This window comes from Phacochoerus africanus, chromosome 5 (genome assembly GCF_016906955.1).
Source record: "Phacochoerus africanus isolate WHEZ1 chromosome 5, ROS_Pafr_v1, whole genome shotgun sequence".
NCBI lineage: Eukaryota > Metazoa > Chordata > Mammalia > Artiodactyla > Suidae > Phacochoerus > Phacochoerus africanus.
Genome location: NC_062548.1, coordinates 27,516,514 through 27,544,334, shown reverse-complemented (window position 1 = coordinate 27,544,334; position 27,821 = coordinate 27,516,514). Strand labels below are relative to the sequence as shown.

Sequence of the window (27,821 nt, the reverse complement as noted above, 5' to 3'; positions counted from 1 at the left end):
CCAGTGATTTTAATGTGCAGCCAAGGTTGAGATCCATTGGCTTGGAGGAAAGACAGCATCTCTAAGGCATCATGAAGTTTGGTTCAGGATGCTTTTGAGGGAGTTCCCGTTGTGGCTCAGCCAGTTAAGAACCCAGCTAGTATCCACGAGGACACATGTTCAATCCCTGACCTGTCTCAGTGGGCTGAGGATACGGTGTTGCCGTGAGCTATGGTGTAAGTGACAGACATGGCTCAGATCTGGTGTTGCTGTGGCTGTGGTGTAGCTCTGATTCGACCCCTAGCCTGGGAACGTCCATGTGCTGCAGGTGTGCCCCCCCACCCCACAAAGATGCTTCTGGGAGCCCAGAGTGGAGGGAGATTTGATTTGACCAAAGTAGAAGGACGTCAGAGAAGATTTCGCCACTTAAATGACAGCTGAGTGTGGCTTCAAAGGATGAGCTGGATTTCGCTGGGAGAAGGAGAGGAGGCGATTCCAGCTAGAGAGGGCAAGGGCCTGGAGTGTGACAGTCATGGAAAGTGACAAGGTGCCTCGTGTGGATGGAGCCGGTGAAGGTCTTGACTTTGTTCTGTGGGTGATGGGAAGTTCTGGAAGGTTTGACGTAGCAGCATGGTATTTCATAGTGGTCCTGAATTTCACCATTACTGCAAAGTGTGGTCCCTCCCAGGGCTTCCAAATGGAGAGGCAGCGCTCAAGGCAACCCTATGTTCTATCATTCCTTTAGGAGCTGGACGACGTCGTTATTGACTTGGGAGAGATTCGGAAGCAAGCCTTACAGAGCCCGGGCGTGAATCGCAGCCTGTTTCTCATCACGCTGGAGAGGTGTTTCCAGGTGCTGAATCCCCTGGAGTGTGTGGAGATCCTTGGCAGGGTGCTGAGAGGGTCCTCAGGCCACTTTCTGCAGCCAGACCTCACAGAGAAGCTCCCCCGGGACCTGCGTGAAGATGCCTTCAAGAACCTGTGAGTGGAAAAAAAAGAAAAAGCGAGTTCCTGCTGTGGTGCGACAGAAATGAATCCATCTAGTATCCACGAGGATGCAGGTTCAATCCCTGCCCTCACTCAGTGGGTTAAGGATCAGGCATTGCCGTGAGCTGTGGTGTGGGTTGCAGATGCAGTTAGGATCCTGCGTGGCTGTGGCTGTGGTATAGGCCGGCAGCTGTAGCTCTGATTGGATCCCTAGCCTGGGAACCTCCATATGCCATGGATGTGGCCCTAAAAAGCAAAAAAAAAAAAAAAAAAGAAAAAGAAAGAAAGAAAGGAAGGAAGGAAGGAAGGAAGGAAGAAAGAAAAAGAAAGAGAGAAAAGAACCTGTGAGTGCCTGGTCCAGAGGACTTTCCCAGCAGTTGCAACCAGAGTCCTAGACCTGATTCTCATTGGTCCAGACTGGGTCATGTGCCCATTCTTGAGCCAATTACTGTAGCTAATGGGAATCTAGTATGCAGATCGGCTTAGATGTGGGTCCCAGTCCTGCCCAAACATGACCTGTCAAGAGTGGGAGAAATGCAACTCTCCTCACTGTTGGTAGGGAGGTAAATTGCTATCTATAATCACTAGGAAAACAGTATGGAGGTTCCTCAGAAAACTAAAAATAGAACTACCATATGATCCAGCAATCCCACTCCTGGCCATATATCCAGACAAAACATTTATTTATTTATTTATTCTATTTCTAAAGAACTCACCTTATGAGGTTCCCAGAGTAGGGGTGGAATTGGAGCTGTAGCTGCCAGCCTACACCACAGTCACAGGAACACCAGATCTGAGCTGCATCAGTAACCTACTCCATAGCTTGTGGCAATGTAGGATCCTTAACCCACTGCGCAAAGGCCAGGGTTCGAACCCCCATCCTCATGGATACTAGTCCGGTTCTTAACCCACTCAGCCACAACAAGAAATCAAAAAACCTATAATTTAAAAAGATACGTGCACCGTTATGTTCATAGCAGCACTCTTCACAATAGCCAAGACATGGCAACACCCTACATGTCCATCAGTAGTTGAATAGATAGAGAAGATATGGTACATATACACAATGGAATACAACTCAGCCATAGGATAGAACGAAATAATGCCATTTGTAGCAACATGGATACAACTATAGATTCTCATACTAAGTGAAATAACTCAGAAAGAGAAAGACAAATGCCATATGATATCACTTATAGGTGAAATCTAAAATATGGCACAAATGAACCTGTCTATAAAACAGAAACAGGAGGAGTTCCCGTCATGGCGCAGTGGTTAACGAATCCGACTAGGAACCATGAGGTTGCGGGTTCGGTCCCTGCCCTTGCTCAGTGGGTTAACGATCCGGCGTTGCTGTGTCTCTGGCATAGGCTGGTGGCTACAGCTCTGATATGACCCCTAATCTGGGAACCTCCATATGCCATGGGAGCGGCCCAAAGAAATAGCAAAAAAAAAAAAAAAAAAAAAAAAAAAAAAAAAAAAGCAGAAACAGACTTACAGACATAGAGAACAGACTTGTGTTTGCCAAGGCGGTGCAGGAAGGAGTGGGATAGACTGGGAGTTTGGGGTTAGTCGATGCAAACTATTACACTTTGAATGAATAAGCAATGAGGTCGTCCTGTACAGCACAGGGAACTATACCCAGTCTCCTGGGACAGAACATGATGGAAAAGAGTATAAAAAAAGAAGGTGTATATATAGATACAGAACTGAGTCACTTTGCCGTATAGCAGAAATTGGCACCACACTGTAAATCAACTGTGCTTCAATAAAATAAAGCCTGAGAGATGTAATTTCCCCAAGAAAAACTGAATTTCGATTATGACAGAGGGAAGACGGATGTGTGACTGTCAACACTCATAGCCGTCCAACACAAAAACTTTATATCGACCCTGCATAAGAACTGGGAAAAAGGTTATGAGCCTTGGGAGCAAAAGACAACAGAACAATAGAGATATAACAATGCCTGACTCCGGATTCTCAGTTCATGAGTGGGGCGTCCGGAGTGTGCCCCCATCTTCTGTTTCCTAATGGCCATTGTTAAATCTAACCTCTTCTTTTGCAGATAAAAAAAAACTGAGGCCCCAAGAGGGGATGGCATCTCTGAGGTGAACCCCTGGGGCTTCACGTCATCTGAACTCCAGCCAGGTCTCCTGAGCCCCAGTTTTGCCCTTTTCCTGCCCCACCCTGCCATCCCCTTCTCCTCATGGGACGATGCCATGAATACCATCCCCATTTTTCAGATGAGGCAACAGAGGCACAGAGAGATCGAATAACTCAGCACAGGGAATGATAGAGCCAGCATTTTTACAAATGGGCAAGCTTTCCCTTAAAAAAATATGTACCTAGAGTTCCCTAGTGGCCTAGGGATTAAGGATTCAGCATCACTGTTGTAGCTTAGCCTGGCAAAAAAAAAAAAAAAAAAACATGTACCATTTTTTTCGGAATTATATCTTTCTCCTGTCCTTCTCACCGACTCTGCTGTTATGAAAAAATCAACAACCCCCAAAAAGAAATAAGAGATGGAGAGAGACAGAAGAGAGAGAGAAGGAGAAAGAGGAAGAAAAAGGAGAAGGAGGCGGGAGAGGATAAAAAAGATACAGAAAAAAGATGTTCAGACGGATATAAGGGCAAGTTTGCCTAGTCACATGTGAAATGACTAAGAGAGGGGCAAGGATCAACTTTAAGCTTAGAAAAGGTTGGCAAGCTGGTTCTTTGGTGAATTGATTTTCAGTGGTGGTGGGTGGAGGTGAGGAAATTCTTCCAGAATGAGCAAGGATGAACCAGAGGCTGCTCAGTGTCAAGTGCCTTGAAAGGTCAGGTGATATTTGAATCCAGTGGGACTCATGGGTATGGGGACAGGGAGGTTGTTCAAGACTTGGGCCATGGGAGTGGTGTGGCCATGGGGAAACCAGTGGCAGTAGCTTAAAAAATGACCAGTGTAGGAGTTCCCATTGTGGCGCAGTGGTTAACAAATCTGAGTAGGAACCATGAGGTTGCGGGTTCAATCCCTGCCCTTGCTCCATGGGTTAAGGATCCAGCGTTGCCATGAGCTATGGTGTAGGTCGAAGACGCGGCTCGGGTCCTGCGTGGCTGTGGCTCTGGCGTAGGCCGGTGGCTACAGCTCTGATTCGACCCCTACTCTGGGAACCTCCATATGCCGTGGGAGTGGCCCTAGAAAAGGCAAAAAGACCAAAAAAAGTGACCAGTGTACTTCTCACCCAGCAGAATGTCTATAATCCAAACGTCAGGCAATCGTGTTACCAAAGATGTGGAGGAATCAAACCCTCAGACACCACTGGTGAGCGTGGAAAATAGTGCAGCTGCCTTGGAAAATGGTCTGGCCATTCCTCAAAGGCTAAGAATTGTCATATAACCCAGCCGTTCCACTCCTGGGTCTCTACCTAAGAGAAATGAAACATATGTCACTACATGAATGTTTATGGCAGCATTATTCGAAAAGACAAAATGTAGAAAGTGTCCATTTGGGGTTCCTAGTTGCAAACTATTGCTTTTGGAATGGATTAGCATCAAGATGCTGCTGTGTAGCCCTGGGAACTATGTCTAGTCACTTATGATGGAGCAGGATAATGTGTGAAAAAAGAATGTGTGCATGCATGTGTAACTGTGTCACCATGCTGTACAGGAGAAAAAAAATTGCATGGGGGAAATCACAATTAAAAAAAATTAATTACAAAAAAGAAAGTGTCCATCAACTATTGAATAAACAAAACATGGTATATTCGTACAACGGAATAGAATTGGGTCATTAAAAAGGCAGATGCAGGAGTTCTCATCATGGCTCAGTGGCTAACAAACCCGGCTAGGAACCATGAAGTGATGGGTTCGATCCCTGGCCTTGCTCAGTGGGTTAAGGATCCGGTGTTGCCCTGAGCTGTGGTGTAGTTCGCAGAGGCGGCTCAGATCCTGAATTGCTGTGGCTGTGGGGTAGGCCAGTGGCTACAGCTCTGATTATACCCCTAGCCTGGGGACCTCCATATGCCACGGGTGTGGCCCTGAAAAGACAAAAAACCAAAAAAAAAAAAAAAAGAAGGCATCTGTACACTGAGGTATGTGGAATGATTGGCCAACGGGGACCTGCTGTATAGCACAGAGAACTCTACTAAATGTTCTGTGATCATCTATGTGGGAAAAGAATCTGAAAGAGAATGGTTTGTTTATGTATAACTGAATCGCTTTGCTGTATAGCAGAAATTATTGCTACCTTGTAAATCAACTATAATAAAACTTAAAAAAAAAGAAAAAAGAAGTGAAGTACTGGAGTTCCCATAGTGGTGCAGTGGAAACAAATCTGACTAGGAACCATGAGGTTGCGGGTTCGATCCCTGGCCTTGCTCAGTGGGTGAAGGATCTGGCGTGGCTGTGAGCTGTGGTGTAGGTTGCAGATGCAGCTTAGATCTGGTGTTGCTGTGACTGTGGTGTAGACTGGTGGCTACAGCTCCGATTGGACCCCTAGCCTGGGAACCTCCATATGCTTCAGGTGTGGCCCTAAAAAAAAAAGACCAAAAAATAAAAAAAAGTGAAGTACTGATACATGTTTCAACATGCATGAACCTTGAAAATATCATGCTAAGCAAAAGAGGCCAGACACAAAGGTGACATGCTGTATGATTACATCTGTTTGGAAGAACCAGAAGAGGCAAATCTAGAGACAGAAAGTAGATTAGCGGTTTCTAGGAGTTGGGGTGATTAGAAATTTGGGGTGACAGTTGAAGGGTATGGGGTTTCTTTCTCTCTCTTTTTTTTTTTTCTTTTTAGGGCCACACCTGTGGCATATGGAAGTTCCCAGGCTAAGGGTTGAATCAGAGCCGCATCTGCAATCTACACCACAGCCATAGCAATGCATCTGTGACCTACACCACAGATCATGGCAATGCCAGATCCTTAACCAACGAGCAAGGCCGGGGATGGAACCCACATTCTCATGGATACTAGTCGGGTTCGTAACCCACTGGACCACATCGGGAACTCCCGGGGTTTCCTTTTGAAGTATTTCAATGCCTCTAAAATTGTAATGGTTGCACAATTCTGAATATACTGAAAATTTCTGAATTGTACACTTTAAATAGGTGAATTGTATGGTATATGAATTATATCTGAATAAAACTGTTAAAAAAAAAGTGACCAAGTGGTGAGCAAGTGGAGACCACTCCTCAGAAGGTATTTCATTGTGATAAGATGAGAAGAAACGGGTAATGAGCTACAGAGAGCAAAGAAGTGGGAAGGGTTTTTATTTTAATTTTATTATTTTTTGTCTTTTTAAGGCTTTACCTGAAGTACATGGAAGTTCCCACACTAGGGGTCGAATCGGAGCTCTAGCTGCTGGCTATGCCACAGCCACAGCAATGCAGGAACCGAGCCGAGTCTGCAACCTATACTGCAGCTCACAGCAACGCCAGATCCTTAACCCACAGAGGGAGGCCAGGGATCGAACCCATGTCCTCATGGATCCTAATCGGGTTCGTTACCGCTGAGTGGTGATGGGAGCTCCCAAGGGTCTTTAACAAAAGACGGCTTCCTGTCGATTTGCTCTTTTGACCCTGTCTCCAGGCAGCCTTCCTCTGTTCCTGCATTGACACCCATGTTTGTGTCATTTAGATCCGCGGTGTTCAGAGAGCTCTACGACCAGACCTCGGCCCAATCCCAGAGGGCGCTCTACTCCTGGATGACAGGGATTTTGCAGACGTCCTCCAATGTCACTGGTGAGCCTAGGCTTTGCGGTGGGAACACTTTTTGGGGGGAGTCCAGCCTTGATCGCTGTAGATAGGAATTTGATTTCATTGTCACCGAGGGTTTTCACTTCCCTCAAACCTCCAAAAAGGATTTGATGTGGCTTATAGAAAACACACATACCCCATTTCATCAATGTATTTCTCCCGTGGTAAAGTCTCTGAAGCTTTAAGGATTACCTGTGTCTTACAATCAACGGTGTGTCCTGGTTTCTTAGCAGAACATAAATAATGATGGCATCTTAGATGCGGTGAAAACTTTCAGAATAAGCTTACGAGTTCAACATCTGTGTCAAAGAAAATCTAGGCAATAAAGCACAGAAATCTGGTGCTAAGCTTCCTGGCAACCAAAGGAGAAATAGGCCAGGACTCATTCATTTGATAGATGTTTCGAAAAACCTACTATTTTCTAGAGTAGTCAAATTCATAAAGACAGAAAGTAGAGAGGTTGTTACCAGGAGTTGGCTGAAGGGCGGAAGGAATGGGGAGGTATCATTTCAGTACAGAGTTTCAGTTTATTTTATTTTATCTTTTTATCATTTTTTTCCATTCTTTATTTATGGCTTTTATTTATTTATTTATTTTTTGCTTTTTAGGGCTGAACCTGCGACATGTGGAGGTTCCCAGGCTAGGGGTCGAATCAGAGCTGTAATCACCGGCCTACACCACAGCCACAGCAACACAGGATCCAAACTTCGTCTGCAACCTACACCTTAGCTCACAGCAACGGCGGCTCCTTAACCCACCGAGCAAGGCCAGGGATCGAACCTCATGGATGCTAGTCAGATTCGTTTCCGCTGAGCCACAATGGGAACTATTCTTTTTTTTTTTTTTTTTTTGGCTTTTGAGGGCTGCACCCACAACATATGGAGGTTCCCAGGCTAGGGGTCACATCAGAGCTACAGCTGCTGGTCTACACCGCAGCCACAGCAACTCAGTATCTGAGCCATGTCTTCGACCTACACCACAGCTCATGGCAATGCCAGATCCTTAACCCACTGAGCGAGGCCAGGGATCGAACCCACAACCTCATGGTTCCTAGTTGGATTCGTTTCCACTGCACCATGACGGGAACTCTGCGAACTCCTATTCTTCGTTTGATTTTTCCCTCAACCATTAAAAAAATGTAAGAACCAAGCTCGAAGTCTGTCCAAAAACAGGTGGTGGGCTGGGTTTGGCCCACAGTCTGTAGTTCTCTGATCCTGGACGAAGGAGTCAGAGAAGAATTTTCTGGGCAGGTGACGGTTGGATGCAGACCAGAATGAGAAATGGCATGAGACAAGCAAGGCTTGGAGGAAGAGGGTTCCAGGCAGGGGAACCAGCAAACACAGAGGCCCTGAGGTCCAAATGAGCTTGGATGTAGTGGTGGTGGCGAGTGTGGAAAGCCGGAGGGGTTGGAGGGTGGGAAGTGCCAAGCCATCTGTTTCCTGAAATTGAGCTCTGAGCTCAGAGCGTTAAACAATGGATGATTCAGTGTCTTCCATGCTCAGAATTCCCTCTGCTGGATGCGTAACTATGGCCTCCAGGAATCCGAATCTCACACTATGCAACCCTGAGAAAGCGGTTCAGCTCACCCTCTAGACTTGCCTTCAGTTCTTACCACGAAAATTTAATTAGGGACAGACTGTCCTAAAATCCCTATGTGATAGGTTCATGATTAAACTAAAGTGAATTAAAAGGAATTCTATTTGGACTTTAAAAAAAAATTATTTATTTATTTATTTTTGCTTTTTGGGGCTGCACCTGCGGCATATGACAGTTCCCGGGCTACGGGTTGAATGGGAGCTGTAGCTGCCAGTCTACACCACAGCCACAGCGACACCTGATCCAAGCCGCGTTTGCAACCTATGCTGCAGCTCACAGCAACGCCAGATCCTTAACCCACTGAGCAAGGCCAGGAATAGAACCTGTGTCCTCATTGATACTAGTCATGTTCTTAACCCACTGAGCCACAACGGGAATTCCTGGACTTTTGTTTGGTTTTCCATATGCACCTGTGGCATATGGAGGTTCCCAGGCTAGGGGTCGCATCAGAGATGCAGTTGCCAGCCTACACCACAGCCATGGCAACACATGATCCGAGATGCATCTGCAACCTATTCCGCAGTTTAAGATAACGCCGTATTCTTAAGCCATTGAGCGAGACCAGGGATCGAACCCACGTCCTCACAGACACTATGTCGGGTTCTTAACCAGCTGAGCCACAATGGGAGCTCTCTATTGGGACTTTAAACTCTTTTTTTTTCATGAAGTTCCTTGAGGTAACTGGACATACTTTGGGTATCAAAGATATGCCAAGCTTGGGGATCTTTTTGCAGAAAAGAAATACAGTTCACATTTAATAATTCACTGAAAATGAACAACGCAGCTTGATTCTTGGTGAATTTTGTGGTTTTCCTCCAGAATTCTCTAGCCTTCTGAGGCCACCCCTTTTCTAATAACTGAGGCAAGTGTTTAGAATCCCCATCTAGGAGTTCCCATTGTGGCTCAGTGGTCAACGAATCCGACTAAGAACCATGAGGTTGCGGGTTCGATCCCTGGCCTTGCTCAGTGGGTGAAGGATCCAGCGTTGCCGTGAGTTGTGGTGTAGGTTGCAGACGTGGCTTGGATCCCGCGTTGCTGTGGCTCTGGTGTAGGCTGGCAGCTACAGCTCCGATTAGACCCCTAGCCTGGGAATCTCCATATGCCACAGGAGCAGCCCCAGAAAAGGCAAAAAAAAAAAAAAAGAATCCCCATCTAGAGGATCACAGGGTGTTCACCTGAGCTCACCCGACAGCTCTGAGCCCCAAATGAGGGGAGGCATCTTCTTGTTCTTGTGACTTAGCTCAGGCATCAGCTGACTTCACCGTCTCACCTGGGCTTTGGCCACAGCCCAGGGCTTCTGGCAACAGCTCTTGGTGACTGGTTCATGACATCCCATCAATGCGTCCCTGCTGATTTCATTTCCCCAAAATGCCACCAGTGCAATGTGGTGTGTAGGTCTTTGACTGGAGGGTTGGGGGCCATGAAGCCAATGGGAGTTCATTGAATGCTGGCCGTGCTTGTTCTTAAAGCCCCACTGACATTTGCCGATGGGGAATTTCAAATGCCTGCACAGAGGGATAGAGAGTCCTCAGGGAATTCAGAGACGGGAGAAATTACTGCTGGCTGAGCTGAGGGAAGGCTTTAAGGGAGAGGACACTGTGAGCTCAATATATATATATATTTTTTGTCTTTTTGCCATTTCTTGGGCTGCTCCTGCGGCATATGGAGGTTCCAAGGATAGGGGTCTCATCGGAGCCGTAGCTGCCAGCCTATGCCAGAGCCACAGCAACATGGGATCCGAGCCACGTCTGCGACCTACACCACAGCTCACGGCAACGCCGGATCCTTCACCCACTGAGCAAGGCCAGGGATCGAACCCGCAACCTCATGGTTCCTAGTCGGATTTGCTAACCACTGAGCCACGACGGGAACTCCAGTGAGCTCAATTTTTAAGGTAGGATATGGAAGCAGAAGGGTTAGGGGGAAGGCATTCTAGCTAAAAGGAGAAGGGCCCAAGAGAGCAAAAGATTTGGAGACCCTTTGGGGTACACATGAGGAAGGACCAATGGTCTGGTTTGGCTCATGTACGTGGTCTAATCCACAAGGAAGATAATGATCATTATTCGTAGTAATAAAGAAGTCAGATATATTTCAAGTTAGTAACTAAGTAAACTAAAACGAAATGCGCATTTTGGGCGTTCCTGTCGTGGCGCAGTGGAAATGAATCTGACTAGGAACGATGAGGCTGTGGGTTTGATTCCTGGCCTCGCTCAGTGGGTTAAGGATCCGGTGTTGCTGTGAGCTGTGGTGTAGGTCGCAGATGTGGATCGGATCCTGCATGGCTGTGGCTGTGGTGTAGGCTGGCAGCTGTAGCTCCGATTCGATCCCTAGCCTGGGAACCTCCACATACTGCAGGTGCGGCCCTAAAAAGCAAAAAAAAAAAAAAGTGTATTTTTTGGTCTTAAGCATTAAAAAATAATCTGTATTTCTTCTAACAAGTTTCCAGGTGATGCTGAAGCTGCTGGTCCAAGAGCCACACTACTAAGTAACAAACTAGAGAGCATCTGGCATTGTCGCTGTGTAGCATAGCCTCTCAGGAAATGGTTGTTGAATGAATTAATGAATGCAAAAAGGAGGTCCTGATAGCAAAGATGCTTTTGACCATCACATACCAGTGCCTAGGCTTTTATTTCATTATTTGCTTATTTATCCATGTATTTTTGTGTTTGCAGATGACTCTGTTTCCTGGGTCAGTGCAGAAAGCTTATGGATTTTGGGCAGATATATGGTTCACCTACCACTGGAAGAAATTACAAACATTAGTCCTATAGAAGTAAGTTGGTAAAGTACATCTACGTGTCCCCATCACTAATATATCCGGCGTAAGGTGTATTCTAAACCTCCCATGTTCAGCCAGCCAGTCAAGATGCCCTGGAAATTGGACACCCACCTCAGCTCCATATAACTTGAGCACCTAAAGAAAACTCTTTGAGGTCTTCCTGTGGTGGCTCAGTGGAGACAAATCTGACTAGTATCCATGAGGACGCAGGTTTGATCCCTGGCCTCACTCAGTGGGTTAAGGATCCAGCATTGCCATGAGCTGTAGTGTAGGTCGCAGATGAGGCTCGGATCTGGCCTTGCTGTGGCTGTGGTGTAGGCCAGCAGCCTTGGCTCCGATTCGACCCCTAGCCTGGGAACCTCCATGTGCCGCAAGTGCGGTCCCCCAAAAAAAAGAAAGAAAGAAAGAAAAGAAAACAAATCAAGAAATAAATGTACAAATAGTAGCTTTAAAACATTTCAACTGCTCAGATATTAAAACTTTCCTAAATATCAGTTGGCTTGAAGAAGAAACTAAAGCAGCAATTATAGACTCTTAAGAAATCAATGGAGTTCCCATCATGGTGCAGCGGAAATAAATCTGACTAGGAACCATGAGGTTGTGGGCTCGATCCCTGGCCTTGCTCAGTGGGTTAAGGATCCGGTGTTGCCGTGAGCTGTGGTGTAGGCCAGCAGCTACAGCTCCGATGAGACTCCTAGCCTGGGAGCCTCCATATGCAACAGGTGTGGCCCTAAAAAGACAGAAAAAAAAAAAAAGAAAAGAAATAGATGACACAGTTACCAAAGGGGAAGGATGGGGGAGGGATAAATTAGGTATTTGAGATCAGCCGATACAAAGTCTCTATATACAAGAGACAAATAAGATCGTTATACAACTACAGATATGAGAAGTTCATTTGAGTAATTTAAAAAATAAATAAAATTTAAAAAAATTAGAAATAAAAAAAGAGACAAATAAAAAGTCCTATTGTACAGCACAGGGAACTGTATTCAGTATCTTGTAATAAACTATTATGGAAAATAATGACAACAGAAATGGGCGTCTCAGATGTCTGGGGTCGGGCGCGGCACAGACCACCAAGCGGGCGCTGCAAGGGGCCCCTGCAGCCCTCCTCACTGGTCTTCCTGTCCTTGTCCACCAGGTCGGGTTGTTCATCAGCTATGACAACGCCACCAAGCAGCTGGACACGGTTTATGACATTACGCCCGCATTGGCCCAGGCGTTTCTGGAGAGGATCCGCGCCTCCAGTTTTGACACGAGAAATACGTCCACCATCCACAGGCAAGGGGCGTGGGTGCTGTGCCCTCAGAGCCCTTTCCTAGCAAAAGACCTGGGGAGGGAAGGGCGGTGGCTGCTCCATCTCTTGGGATAATCCCACGGCTCTGTGCATGTGAGGGAGGTGTTTCCCCAAAGAGACCCCTTTTGAAGAGTTGATGAGTGGGGAGAGGACAAACTTTTTTTTTTTAAGTTATTGAGGAGTTCCCGTTGTGGCTCAGGGGTAACAAACCCGACCAATATCCATGAGGATGCAGGTTCGATCTCTGGCCTCGCTCAGTGGGTTAGGGATCCGGGGTTGCCATGAGCTGTGGTGTAGGTTGCAGATGCGGCTTGGATCTGGCGTTGCTGTGGCATTGCTGTGGCTGTGGTGTAGGCCGGTAGCTACAGCTCCACTGTGACCCCTAGCCTGGGAACCTCTATATGCTGCAGGTGTGGCCCTAAAAAGACAAAAAAAGAAGTTATTTATTTATTTTTATTTTTATTTTATGGCCACACCTGAGGCACACGGAAGTTCCTGGGCCAGGGATTGAATCCGAGCTGCAGCTGCAACCTACGCCCCCAACTCAGGCAACACTGGATCCTTTAACCCACGGCTCTGGGCAGGGATTGAACCTGCACCTCTGCAGTGACCTGAGTGGCTGCAGTCAGATTCTTAAGCTATTGCACCACAGAGGGAACTCTGAAAACATGCTTTTTAAAAAGCATCTCCTATGAGCTCCCGACATTTGGTACAACCTTCTCAAGTGCTAAGATTCCAACCCTGAGCACAGAAACGTTTTAAATACTCAGTTCTCCATCCATTCCAAGGTAAATGTGTAATTTCCATTAGGTTGGGTGGCAGATTGGAAATAGTTCGTAGGTCCCCATATTTGTGAACCCCCTTGATATCTAGATTCTCAGGTGGGGAGCCCCGGGATGAGATCAGCTTTAGAATTTAGTGACTGTCACATGATCCCTGGATACTGTTTCCAGAGGAGGAACCAGGAACTGTGCACCTGGTGACCCCAGAAAGGGTTTGAATGTCGGGGGGTGGGGCAGGATACAGTGAGGGGGGTTGGTGGTGGGCACGGTTCACCCATCCTCTCTCCATCTCCCAGGGCCTTCCTGTCACTGTGCTTCCTCTGACGTCACCATATTACTTTACATTGTTCAAAGTCACTCACAGAGAATGTTTTCAGGGTTTTTTTTTTTTTTTGCGGGGGGAGCGCACCTACAATATATGGAATTTCCCAGGCTAGGGATCGAATCAGAGCTGGAGCTGATGGCCTACACCACAGCCACAGCCATGTGGGATCCAAGCTGCATCTACGACCTACACCACAGCTCGTGGGAACACCAGATCCTTAACCCACTGATAGAGGCCAGGGATCGAATCCATGTCCTCATGGATTCTAGTCGGGTTCTTAATCTGAGCCACCATGGAAACCCCTGTTTTCACATTCTTTTTTTTTTTTTTTTGGTCTTTTTGCCTTTTCTAGGGCTGCTCCTGTGACATATGGAAGTTCCCAGGCCAGGGGTTGAACTGGAGCTGTAGCTGCCGGCCGACACCACAGCCACAGCAACGCGTGATCCAAGCCGCTTCTGCTACCTACACCACAGCTCACGGCAACACCAGATCCTTAACCCACTGAGCGGGGCCAGGGATCGAACCCGCAACCTTGTGGTTCCTAGTCGGATTCATTAACCACTGTGCCACAACGGGAACTCCTGTTTTCATATTCTTAGACCTTCTTTGTCTCTCCTTAGTAACTTTCACCCCTGGACATAGGTCCCTTTTTTTTTTTTTTTTTTTTTTTATGGTTACACACAAAAAAAATAGCTTAGTGGTTAAGAACGTGGGACCTGGAGTCTGGGTTTAATCCTGACACTGCCACTTAAAGTTATGTGGTCCTGGCCGTGTTATGGCACCTCTCTCTCTGCGCCTCCATTTCCGCATCTGTAAAATGGGAGATAATAAGCTGCCTGCCTCATTAAGCCCCCTGTAAAGATCCAGCACATCTACACATAGTAAGTGCTTAAGAAATACTAGTAATTCTTTTTTTTTTGTCTTGTTGTTGTTGTTGTTGCTATTTCTTGGGCCGCTCCCGAGGCATATGGAGGTTCCCAGGCTAGGGGTTGAATCAGAGCTGTAGCCACCGGCCTACGCCAGAGCCACAGCAACGCAGGATCCGAGCCGCGTCTGCAACCTACACCACAGCTCACGGCAACGCCGGATCGTTAACCCACTGAGCAAGGGCAGGGACCAAACCCGCAACCTCATGGTTCCTAGTCGGATTCATTAACCACTGCGCCACAACGGGAACTCCTTAACATGGTTCTTGATATTCAATCTTCGCTTCCTCTGAGTCTTCTTTTCTTTTCTATTTTTTTTATTGCTTAACGAATTTTATTACAGTTACAGGTGTACAACAATCATCACAACCAATTTTTACAGCATTTCCATCCCAAACCCTCAGTGCATCCCCTCCACCCCCCAACCTGTCTCCTTTGGAAATCATAAGTTTTTCAATGTCTGGGAGTCAGCATCTGTTCTGCAAAGAAGTTCATTCCGTCCTTTTTTCTGATTCCACATGTCAGTGAAAGCATTTGATGTTGGACTTCATGTAGCATGATAATCTCTAGGTCCATCCATGTTGCTACAAATGCCAGTATTTTGTTCCTTTCAACGGCTGAGTAATATTCCATTGTGTATATGTACCACATCTTCTTGATCCACTCCTCTGTTGATGGATATTTAGGTTATTTCCCTGTCTTGGCTATTGCCAATAGTGCTGCAATGAACATCGGAGTACCTGTGTCTTTTTTGAGTCATGGTTTTCTCCGAGTAGATGCCCAGGAGTGGGAATCTTCTTTTCTCATCAGACTCACTTTCGAATCCTTTGCCTGACCTGGTTGCTCTGCTGTGGGCATGTCTGAGTGTGTCAGTGTCTGATCATGGTCAACCAGGTGGTCCAGCCATGCTAAGATTTCATACTAATGTTAAGAGCATCCTTGAATAAATAAGAGCTTTGGATTCACTAGGACGCATGCTAATCAATTGGTATGCCTTTTCTCATTTACCTCTTTCTGTTCGCCTCTTTCCTTCATCCATCATATTTATTAGGATGTGCTATGATAAGCAAAGAAAACCTCCCCACGAAAAGCTTGGAGAGGAAGAGTTCCCATTGTGGCTAAGTGGAAACGAACCCGACTAGTATCCATGAGGATGCAGGTTTGATCCCTGGCCCCGCTCAGTGGGTTAAGGATCCGGTACTGCGGTGAGCTTGGGGTAGGCTGCAGACGGCTCAGATCCCGTGTTGCTGTGGCTGTGGTGTTGGCCAGTAGCTGCAGCTCTGATTGGACCCCTCGCCTGGGAACTTCCATGTGCCACAGCTGTGGCCCTAAAAAGAAAAAGACTGAATTAGAGGCAACCAGGAAGAGAGGAGGGCTGCGAAGTAGAAGGAAAAAAAAGCTCAGAGAGGGAGAGCTGCTGTGTACAGTAGTGCAGGGTGTGCACTGCACAACTGTGTGCAGCAGCCTTGCAAGATAAGTTCAGTAACTTGCTGGAGGTCAGACATTTCATAGAGCTGGCCATCAAACTCCAGTTGGCCTGAAGCTAATGTACTTAACCACTAGCTGTGGAGCTTCCAGCTTGGCCAGGTTTCAAATCCCATCTCTTCTCCTGCACTGTTCTGCCTCCTGCCTTTCCCCCCACTTTTGAAGTCATCATCTGGAGATATTGGTTATAAAGCACCCTGGAAATAAATCTCCATCTCAGATCATCCAATAGGGCACAGAAACCCCTTATCTCTGTGTGGAAATGGGGATTTTTCTGTAGCTAATTGAGCACCACACATTCCTTGTATCCCTTAATGACCTGAGAGGAAAGATGACATAGTTGGATGGATCTAGATTTAAGGCCCAGGACCACTGCTTGCCTTGGGTAAGCCACTTGATCGCTCTGAGTCTCAGTTTGCCCTTCTGTGAAATGGGGCTAACAAGAGTACTTCCCCTGCAGGGTTGTTGTGATGAGATAATCCAGGTAAAGGGCTCAGCACAGTACCTGGGATGTGGCAGCTGCTGTGATCATGACCCTCTTGGTTCTAACTGGGGTGGGGCTTCAGTGGTGGCCCCCAACACTGGCCCTTCACCATCTTCCCTTATTTTCTCACACAGGCTGGGGCTGCTGGTTTGTTTCTATGATGACCTGGAGTTGCTGGATGCTGCCGTGGCCCAAGTCCTCCTTCACCAGATGATCAAGTGCAGCCGCCTGAGGGGCTTCCAGGCTGGGGTTCAGAAGGTGCCAAAGAGCTACGGGGCCCTGGAGCCCTGGCCTCAGTTTCCCTAGCCGGAGAAATGGGGGAGAATAGTCTTACCTGCCCTTTGAGAGAACACATGCAGGATTAATCAGGATCTAAGTCCAGCCACAGCAGATGGTATCTCAGACCTAGGATGAGCTTAAGTTGGGAAGTCACAGCGAAAAGAAAAAAACAAAAAAAAAGCTGGACTAGATCCAAATTCAGAGTGGCCACCTCAAACTTAAATGTGCCTAGGATTGTTTGGGAATCTTAAATGCAGCTTTGAGGGCTGGATGAGGCCTGAGATGCTGCATTTCTAATAAGCTTCCAGGTGATGCTGAAGCTGCTGGTCTGGTGACCATGCTGCTCAAACCGGGTTCTACCTTAGTGACACACCCCTCCCACAGGCTCCGCCTCCCAGAGCTGCTCTTTATTGGTCTGGGGTGTGGCCTGGGTGTGGGAAGTTCCTCAGATGATTCCAGGGCAGCCAGGATGGAAAGCACCGAATTAGGGTATATTTATTGAGTTCCTAGGCCAGAGGTTTGGACACATTGGCTCATCAAGACTTTCACATTTCCTTCCTCCCTACATCTCTCTTTCCTGTCTTCCCTTAAAGTCCTTTCTTTTTTTTGTCTTTTCTAGGGCTGCTCTCACGGCATATGGAGATTCCCAGGCTAGGGGTTGAATCAGAGCTGTAGCCACCAGCCTACACCACAGTCACAGCAATGTGGGATCTGAGCCGCATCTGCAACCTACACCACAGCTCACGGCAACACCGGATCATTAACCCACTGAGTAAGGCCAGGGATCGACCCTGCAACCTCATGGTTCCTAGTTGGATTCGTTAACCACTGAGCCATGATGGGAACTCAATTCCCTCAAAGCCTCTATTCTGCTCAGTTTCTCCCATTTCTTTTTGAATTTCTTAAATTTTTTTTTTTCTTTTTGCAGCCACACCTGGGACATATAGACGTTTCTGGGCTAGGGGTCGAGTTGGAGCTGCAGCTGCCACCTTACACCACAGCCACCGCAGATCTGAGACATATCTGCCACCTACACTGCAGCTCGTGGCAACCCTGGATCCTTAACCCACTGAATGAGGCCAGGGATTGAATCTGCTTCTTCACCGAGACAATGTTGGGTCCTTAAGCTGCTGAACCACAATGGGAACTCCCACATTTTTTTTTTTAATTGCAAAGATGACATGAGAGCAATCTTCAAGAAAAATTTGATAATATCGTCAATAATTTTTCACACATCATAAAATCCTCCACCCCATTTGGCATTTGACACAGAGACCATTGTCTTGGTCGGTGCCTAGTTTTGTTTTCCAGGAAAAGAATCCTTCTAAGCAAGCACAAGCAAAAATAAGAAACTAAATGCCTTTGAAGGACACCAGGGTGGCTGGGGACCAAGAAGAAAGTCAGATACAATTAGATATGAGAGAACCCTTTGGGTCATTTAGGTCAGTTCTCAAACCTGAGGGTGCATCAGAATCATCTGGAAGGCTTGTTAAAAACAGCTAAAATACCCATAACCAGAGCCTCTGATTGGGGAGGGCTGGGGTGGAGCCTGAGAACCTGCATTTCCAACAGCTTCCCCGGTGATGCTGATACTACTGGTCAAGGACCTCACTTTGGGGACCCCTGCTCTGGGCCTTTGGAAGAGATGGAAGCTGAGCTCCAGGGGCGGGACACGGTTGAATTTGGAAAAAACCAGGGGCGATGCCAGCTGCTTCTTTCACTTTACTCTGCTGCCCCCCAGTGGCCATTTCAGTACCATCAAGAACACTTGTGCACGTGTCAGTCAAGGCTAGGTTTATTGTGCTTACAAATTCAGGTGTTAAAACAAGGACCGTTCTCGTTTTTTGGTACAGAGGTCCTGCTACAATAGATGAGTCAATCACCTTCTTTAATGGAAGCAGCTGGGAAACACACTTGATTATAACTAGACAGGCGTGTTCTAAAAAATAATTCAGGGGATCGCAAGAACATGAAAACCGTGTGAGAGAGAATTTTAAATGAAAAATATAGAGCAGAAAATGGCAGTTCTGTTCGTCTTACAACTACGTTAAGACTACACACCATGGTTTATTTATAAAGGCAAAAGAAGTCCTGGAACATATACACCCAATTACTAAGCATAGTAATTTTTTTGAGGTGACATTTGTTTTTGTGTTTTTTAGGAGAATTTCACCTTCCTGTTATTGTTGAGAATTATCTTTACCCAGATTACATATATTTACGTTTGCTTTTTTAAGGCTGCTCCTGCAGCATATGGAGGTTCTCAGGCTAGGGGTTGAAGTGGAGCTACAGCTGCCAGCCTATGCCACAGACACAGCATCTTGGTTCCGAGCTGTGTCTGCAACCTACACCACAACTCATGGCAACGCCGGATCCCAAACCCACTGACCAAAGCCAGGGATCAAACCCGCAACCTCATGGTTACTAGTCAGATTTGTTTCTGCTGCGCCACAACGGGAACTTCCAGATTATATATTGTTATGAAAGCCCCCCCCCCCCCCCCCCCGCCTATTTCATGAAGGAAAAACAGCCCTATAGACAGGATATAGAATTCAAGGTCACAAAAAGAAAATAGATGCTATAGGACTGTGGTGGAATTACAAGTGAAATGAATAGAATTTCCTTCTGCCATGCTTTAAGGTTGATTTAATAACAAATTCATATTGAAATGAAGCACAAGGTGCTTTTGTGGCATATGAAGGTCACGGCCAGAGGAGGTGGCATTCTCTGTGGAGTGACCCATGATCTGGGCTAGGCAGGAGTCCCTCTCCTTTTGACTGGGGACAGTGGGGCCAGGGTGCATCCTGGGGGTCAGAAGGAACCCCTGTCCTGCTTGCTCATTGCAGCTTGTCCTCCTTCTAGCTCAAAGCTGACCTTCTGGAAATTGCCATGGAAAACCAGACCCTCAACGAGACTCTGGGCTCTTTGTCGGATGCAGTTGTGGGCTTGACCCACAGTCAGCTGGAATCCCTCTCCCCTGAGGCTGTGCACGGCGCCATCTCAACCCTCAACCAGGTCTCAGGCTGGGCCAAGAGCCAAATCATCCTATTGTCTGCCAAATACCTGGCCCACGAGAAGGTCAGTTGGAGCTTTGAACTCTATTTTAATGCCCTGAGGCCCAAGGACTGGTTATACTCACTCAGCAGGGGCAGCCAATCGGTAAGAAGATAGTGTGGGAGTACCAGCTTAATGAGTGTTGGCTATGGCTCAGTTACTCATTTCATCTTCCCAACAACCCTATGAGGTCTGTGGTGTTATAACATTCATGTCCCACCTCATTTATGTGAGGCGCAGAGCATAGAAGGGAATTGCCAAGGCCACACAAAAGAAAAGAGCTGAGATCGCGCCCAGGCATCTGGCTTCAGAGCCTGCTTGCTTCACATCCAAGGTAACTACCTCCATCATGGCGCCATGACCATGGCTCACCCATTCTTACATCCTGACTCAAGGCCAAGGGTAGAGGGTAGATCATTCATCTGGTTCCTTCCAGACTTATGGTGCCTTTAGGGTTTTTTGGAAGTTCCTGGGCCAGGGATTGAACCTGTGCCACAGCTGCAGCCTTCATCACCACTGTGGCAATGCCAGAGCCTTAACCCACGGCAGACCTTTTGTTCTGAGTGTGGCCACATGGATCCACTTGGAGCTGAGGGAGCCTGTTGTGTTCCTCCCAGCCCTGAACCAAGTGGTGTGTCTCATTCCTAGCGTTCAGCTCTTCTTACAGAGGGGTGAGGAGACTTTTACTAAGAAGCCAAGAGCTCAAAAGGTCTTGCTTTCTTTGGGGACAATGAAAAACTATCCATTCGACAGAGAATAGAAACCACTCAACCTTTTTTTTTTTTTTTTTTTAATTGTAGAACCAAGGAAGACCCTTGATTGTATTATATCTGGTATTATAGCTTCCTTTTCTTCCATCTCCAATGGGATGGGAGAAAAGGAAGCCTGATTTCTGTTAGGGTGGCCAGCGATAGTCGCATTTGTCATAAAGTACCAGTCTCATATCCCGAAATATTTTATTTCTACTCAAATCTTCCACATGAAGATGGATGAGCAAGGAGGCTATGCTATGTCAGATACCTGTCCAGTGATGTGCCGAGGAAAGTGGGTGCCCCAGTAAGAGGGGATGGGCTGAGGGAACCCATGACCTCCCTGGAGGGGTGGCTGCTGGTCAGTTATTGCGCATATTGCCAGCTGGGCCCAGTATTGCCAGATGTTCAGATTTCTTAAGAAAATAAAACAGGAGTTCCTGTTGCGCGGTGGAAATGAATCTGACTCGTGTTGATGAGAATGTGGGTTGGATCCCTGGCTTCACTCAGTGGGTTAAGGATCTGGCGTTGCCGTGAGCTGTGGTGTAGGTTTCGGAAGCTGCTCGGATCCTGCGTTGTTGTAGCTTTGGTGTAGGCTGGCAGCTGTAGCTCTGATTCGACCCCTAGCTTGGGAACTACCATATGCAGCAGGTGCAGCCCTAAAAAAAAAACAAAAACGAAAACAAAAACCTCCCAGAAACTCAGATCTAGATTTTTATGGGATTCCTATGATTTTTTTGAGGGGGCCACGCCCAAGGCATGTGGAAGTTCCAGGGCCAGGGATCTAACTCGAGTTGCAGTTGTACCTGTGCCAATGCTGTGGCAATGCTGGATCCTTAACCCATGGCATAGCAAGGGAACTTCTGGGATTTCTTCAATTTTTTTAATCTATCAGCTAGTTCAAATTAAACAATAAAAGTCCATTGCGGAGTCCGTGGTGGTGCCTGGGTCAATTTATGATCGTTCTATGCGGCCTTGGATAAGCACAGTAACTTGCCCAGTGGCACCCAGGGCATGCAGAAGGTCCTGGGCCAGGGATCAAACCCGAGCCACAGCAGTGACCTGAGCCACAGCAGTGACCACATTAAATTCTTAAGCGCTTGGCCGCCAGGGAACTCCTTAGCTCTCTTGCTTGATGGCAGGAAGGAGAGTCTGGGAGGGCGGCTTGTGTCTTGGTCACTATGGTGCCCAGCTCCCATCCCGATACCCAGCCTGCAGGGAGTCTTAACAAATGCCCACAAGGCGGGGAGCAGAAGCTGGGCATCACCCTCCTCTTGGCTGGTGACCCCAGGTGCTGTCCTTCTACAATGCCAGCCAGATGGGAGTGTTGCTGGCCGGGGTCAGCACCCAGGCCCTCCACGCCATGGACCGCAGGGACCTCTCGCAGGTCCTGAGAAGCACCATCGCCCTGCACATGTCTGACTTGTCGCCTGCCCAGCAGCACGGTGTCCTGAGCAAGGTGAGAGGAAGAAGACTGGTCCCCAGCCACGGGGACCACGGAGGGTGGGGTTTGGGGGATTTGTGTGTGGCCTGTGTCTTTGTCTTTGGATGGGGTTGTTCTGAGCCTGAAGAATGCCTTCTGATGTCCACCTACCAGAAAGAGCCTCCGGGGTGGTGCCAAATTCTTTCTACACTCTGCTACTCTTTCCAGCCATTCAAACCTGGAGGACATTTCTTCAGTTAGGCTTCTTGCTATAATAATGTTTCAGAAGTTTTTCTTTTCTTTCTCTCTCTCTCTCTCTTTTTTTTTTTTTTTTTTATGGCTACACCCATGGCGTATGGAAGTTCCTGGGGTCAGGGGTTGAATCTGAGCCGCAGCTGTGACCTACACCACAGCTTCAGCAATGCCTGATCCTTTAACCCACTGCGTTGGGCCGGGGATGGAACCTGGGCCTCCACAATGACCTGAGCTGCTGCAGTCAGATTCTTAACCCACTGCACCACAGCCGAAACTCCCAGAAGTTTGTTTTTCAAGTGTAAAAATGAATCCTGAGGTTCTCCTAGTGCTTCTGAAAGCCCCCCCTCCATGCTCTGAATCCACATCCGTGTCTTCTATCTCACTTGCAGTGGGCTTCTGAGCATCGATCAGACTTGCTATGTCCAACTGTTAAGAAACCAAACTGCAGAGTTCCTGTCCTAGCTCAGTAGAAACAAATCTGACTAATATCCATGAGGATGCAAGTTCGATCCGTGGCCTCGCTCAGTGGGTTAAGGATCTGGCGTTGCCATGAGCCGTGGTGTAGGTTGCAGTCGTGGATCAGATCCATTGCTGTGGCTGCGATGTGGGCTGGCAGCTCCAGCTCCAGTTCAACCCCTAGCCTGGGAACTTCCATATGCCATGGGTGTGGCTCTAAAAACACCAAAAAAAAAAAAAAAAAAAAAGAAACTAAACCCAAAGGGTTTGGCTTAAAATACCAACAACTTGCAGACTGCTGGAGCATGTATGGTTAAGTTAAAGACTGTGGATTTCTTGAATCGCACATGCCAAATCTCAGCCAATTACTCATTTAACCCCTTTTGGTTTGTGTTTTTAAACCTGTAAAGTGGGGATAGGGATTGGCCTCACCTCACTGGATTGCCGAGCAGACCTGGTGGATTTTCTTGCCACAGCGACTGTCGCTCACCCAACGCTTGATACGCCTTCTGCAAACACCTTCTGCAAGGTCGTTATTATGTTTCTCTTCACTTTTTGGCAGGTGATGGAAGCAGGAGGTACAGATTCCAGCATTGCGGACATACAAGGGGCTTTCTTTAAGGAAGTGTCTCTCTTCGATTTACGGAGGGAACCTGGATTCAATGCCTCGGTCCTGAAGGAGAAGGAGCTTCGGCGGAGTCAGGTACAACCACGAAGCCCAGAGGCGGTGCCTGGGTTTCTGACTGTCTTGTGAGACGAGACCTCAGCGTGCATTCGGGTGCTGCTGTTTGTTCACTTTGGGGTCACTTTTCCTCCTGTTACCAAGGGCAAGTTCATATGCCCCATGCTTAGTGAGGTCAATTTGGAGTTTGAAGCCGAGAAAGGTTTAGTGTGGGGCCAACCAAGGGGACAGAGGGCTTGTGCCCCCCAAACCCCAAGCTCCTGGAAAGTTTTCAGCAAATCATGTTTGAAGGCAAGGTGAGGGAGGGGGCATGGTTGGTTGTTGCAAACTTTTCAGTGTGAGAATCCTTTGTTCTTGCAGCTGTCTACACAGGTCAGGTCACAGGGTTTCTGTAAACCTCCCCAAACACAAATGTTATTCTCTGTTGGGCAACTTTTTATTGCTACGTGAAAGGAAAAGTGTTACACTCTTAAAGGTCAGAGCCTTGAGAATGGGCTCTCCTATGTATTTCAGGCTGCAGGCAACATTACAAGTTTTTTTTTTTGTCTGTATAGGGCCGCACCCATGGCATGTGGAGGTTCCCAGAGTAGGGGTCAAATCGGAGCCGGAGCCGTTGGCCTACGCCACAGCCACAGTGACACCAGATCTGAGTCGTGTCTGCGACATACACCACAGCTCATGGCAATGCCAGATCCTTAACACACTGAGCAAGGCCAGGGATGGAACCTGCTTCCTCATGGATACTAGTTAGATGCGTTTCTGGTGAGCCATGATGGGAGCGCCCCTGCAATTTTTTTAATTAAAGTATTGTTGATTTATAATGTGGTGTTAATTTCTGCTATACAGCAAAGTGACTCATATATATATATACACACACAATCTGAAAAAGTATATGCACATATACTTTTGATATATACTTTTCCAGATTTTTTTCCATTATGGTTTATTACAAGATATTGAATATAATTCCCTGTGTTATGCAGTAGGACCTTGTGTTTATCCATCCTATATATATAATAGCATGGAGTTTGCTGGTGGCTCAGCGGGTTAAGGGTCCAGTGTTATCACTACTGTGGCGTGGGTTTGATCCCTGGCCTGGGAACTTCCACATGCTGCAGGCACGGCCAAAACAAAAAACAAAAACAAACCCCCCAAGTCCCAAAAGCTTGCTTCTGCTAGTCCCCAACTTTTAATCTTCTTCCACTTCTTCCCTTCTCCTCTGGCAACCACAGGTCTGTTCTCTTTGTTTCGTAGATATGTTGATTTGTGCTGTATTTTAGATTCCATGTATAAGTGATATAATACGGTATTTGTTTTTCTCTTTCTTTCTTTCTTTCTTTCTTTCTTTTTTTTGGTCTTCTGTCTTTTTAGGGCTGCACCCACGGCATATGGAGGTTCCCAGACTAGGGGTCCAATCAGAGCTACAGCTGCTGGCCTACCCCCCAGCCACAGCCATGCCAGATCCGAGTCACATTGCGACCTACATCATAGCTCACGGCAACGCTGGATCCTTAACCCACTGACTGAGGCCAGGGATCGAACCTGCGTCCTCATGGATAGGATTTGTTACCTCTGAACCGTGATGGGAACTCCACACCACATCTTCTTTATTCATCTGTTTTTTTTTTTAATTACTCAAATGAATTTATCACATCTGTAGTTGTATAATGACTTTTTTTTATACTTATTTCCCCAATTCAGTTTTTTTCCTACTGTACAGCTATTCTTCTGTTGATGGACATTTAGGTTGTTTCCATGCCTTGGCTATTGTAAATCGTGCTTCTGTGAACATGGTGCATATGTCTTTTCAAATTAGACTTTTTATGTATAGGCAACATTCTTTTTTTTTCTTTTTGCCTTTTCTAGGGCCACACCCATGGCACATGGAGATTCCCAGGCTAGGGGTCGAATCGGAGCTGTAGCCTCGGGCCTCCGCCAGCCAGAGCCTCAGCAACTCAGGATCTAAACTGCGTCTGCGACCTACACCACAGCTCAAGGCAGCGCCGGATCCTTCACCCACTGAGCAGGGCCAGGGATCGAACCCGCAACCTCATGGTTCCTAGTCGGATTCGTTAAACCCTGAGCCACAACGGGAACTTCTAGGCAACATTCTTAACGCAGAGCAAATTGATGGAATACAAAGATTAAAGAAACGGGTCTTTTTTCAAGAAGTCCGATTTGATCTTTCCTGTTACACTCCCACAGCCTCCGTTTTCTTCTGTGCAAAATGGGGGTTATTTCTCCTAAGAATAACGCTGGGCAGCGTGCTGTACATAAAAGCCAGTATTACCTGTGTTACAAAACGCTGCCAGCACAGGGGCTGCCTGGGGAAGGTTATGCTGCAGTGACCGATTTGCTCGTTGGAACTTTCCCGGCCTTGATTGCAGTCCTTCCTTCCTCCGAGTTCATGGAGCCCCTGCCTACCAGGTGTCAGGCGCTGTACATGGCGCTGGGGACACAGAAGTGACCCAAACAAAGGGAAATCCAGGCGTTCCCATCGTGGTGCGGCGGAAATGAATCCGACTAGGAACCATGAGGTTGTGGGTTCGATCCCTGGCCTCGATCAAGGGGTTAAGGATCTAGTGTGGCCACGAGCTGTGGTGTAGGTCGGAGATGCGGCTCAGATCCCGAGTGGCTCTGCTGGAGGCCGGCAGGTGTAGCTCCGATTGGACCTCTAGCCTGGGAACCTCCATATGCCGTGGGCGAGGCCCTAAAAAGAAAAGAAAAGGAGAAAAAAAAAAAAAGGAAATCTGTGTCCTCGTGGAGCTTCCAGCCTCAAGAGGGAGACAGAAAACGGAAGATTAGCCATTAAATGTGTGCTCTGTTAGATACTGGATGATGATGAGCGCTGAGAATATAAACCAGGGGAGTGGGCAGGAACCTTAACCCACTGAGTGAGGCCAGGGATCAAACCTGCAACCTCATGGTTCCTAGTCGGATTTGCTTCCCCTGCGCCATGATGGGAACTCCTAGATTTTTAAAAATTTTTCTTTTTTTTATGGCTGCACCCACAGCATATGGAAGTTCCTGGACCAGGGATCGAATCTGAGTTGCAGCTGTGACCTGTATTGCAGCTGCGGCAATGGCAGATCCTTTAACCCACTGCACCAGCTGGGGATTGAACCCGCATTCTCATAGAGACAGCATCGGGTCCTTAACCCACTGAGCCACAAGGGGAACTCTCTGCAGTTGGATTCTTAGCTCAGTGTACCACGGGCAGAAACTCCCAAAGGTCGGATTCTGGAAGTTAGCAGTGATAGAACTGGCTGTCAGGTTGGAGGTGGCTGTGAAAGAAAGAGACATCCAGGCTGATGTTCCAATGAGTTATTGCTGGTTACACACCACCTCCAGATTCATGAGGTGGGGGTAGCAATTATTTTATGATTTCCTTGCTTGGTTCCCATGGCTCTTGCTTAGAGTGGTTCATGGAGTTGGTGTCAGGTGGTGGCTGGGACTGGAGTCACCTAAAGTCTCCCTCATGTGTCTGACACCTGGGCTGGGGAGATGCGAACGACTGGCAGTGTGTCTGTTTGTATGTAGATGGGTGAACGGTGGCCCCCAAAAGATACGTCCACCCATTACGTCTGAGTGGTGATGAGACCTTATCTGGAAAAAAAGACCTTGGCAGATTTAATTCAGTAAAGGATATCAAGACAAGATTATCTTGCTTATCTGAGTGGGTCCTAAAGCCTGTGACGAGTGTCTTTAAAAGAGGAAAAGACCAGGAGTTCCCATCATGGTGCATCACAAACAAATCCAGCTAGGAACCATGAGGTTGCAGGTTCCACCCCTGACCTCGCTCAGTGGGTTAAGGATCTGGTGTTGCTATGAGCTGTAGGTCAAGGACACAGCTTGGATTTGGTGTTGCTGTGCTGTGGTGTAGGCTGGTGGCTGTAACTTCAATTAGATCCCTAGCCTGGGAGCCTCCAGGTGCAGCCCTAAAAAGACAAAAGACCGCCCCCCCCCAAAAAAAAGGAGGAAAGACCAGAGTTCCCATTGTGACTCAGTAGGTTAAGGACCTGACATAGTGTCCATGAAGATATGTGTTCGATCCCTACCTTAGCTCAGTGGGTTATGGATCTGGTGTTGCCATGAGCTGCAACATAGGTAGAACCTGTGGCTTGGGTCTGGTGTTGCGTGGCTGTGGCATAGCTCGCAGCTGCAGCTCTGATTCAACCCCTAGCCTGGGAACTTCCATATGCCATAAGTGTAGCCATTAAAAGAAAAAAAGACAAAAAAAAAAAAGGAAAAGACAGAAAGAAAAAAAAAGAGAGAGAGAGAAGACCTGGAGAGCAGAAGAGAAGGCTGAAACACACCAAGGAGCAGAGCATGTGAAGATGGAGGCAGAGCCTGGAATGAGGCAGTCAACAAGCCAAGGAGAAGCCACCAAAAGCTGGAAGAGCTGGGGATGGATTCTCCCTTCGAGCCTTTGGAGAGAATGAATTTCCATTGTTTTAAGTCACCAGGTTTGTGGTAGTTTGGCACAGCTCTTCTAAGAATCCAATACGCTCCAGAATGGTGGCTTTGGGTGGCTGGCCTTGTATG

The 27,821-nt window shown here is 47.3% G+C and overlaps 1 protein-coding gene across 1 annotated transcript in view; it reads left to right on the top strand.

The window, feature by feature from the left end:
* OTOA (otoancorin) overlaps positions 1 to 27,821 on the top strand; it is an 83,673-nt gene that overhangs the window by 12,096 nt on the left and 43,756 nt on the right. The window contains exons 7-14 of the mRNA XM_047780319.1: positions 725 to 960; positions 6,586 to 6,689; positions 10,973 to 11,073; positions 12,221 to 12,360; positions 16,513 to 16,636; positions 19,520 to 19,735; positions 21,752 to 21,919; positions 23,157 to 23,297. Coding sequence (XP_047636275.1) covers positions 725 to 960; positions 6,586 to 6,689; positions 10,973 to 11,073; positions 12,221 to 12,360; positions 16,513 to 16,636; positions 19,520 to 19,735; positions 21,752 to 21,919; positions 23,157 to 23,297 — 1,230 coding nt within the window. The remainder of the gene's footprint in view (positions 1 to 724; positions 961 to 6,585; positions 6,690 to 10,972; positions 11,074 to 12,220; positions 12,361 to 16,512; positions 16,637 to 19,519; positions 19,736 to 21,751; positions 21,920 to 23,156; positions 23,298 to 27,821) is intronic.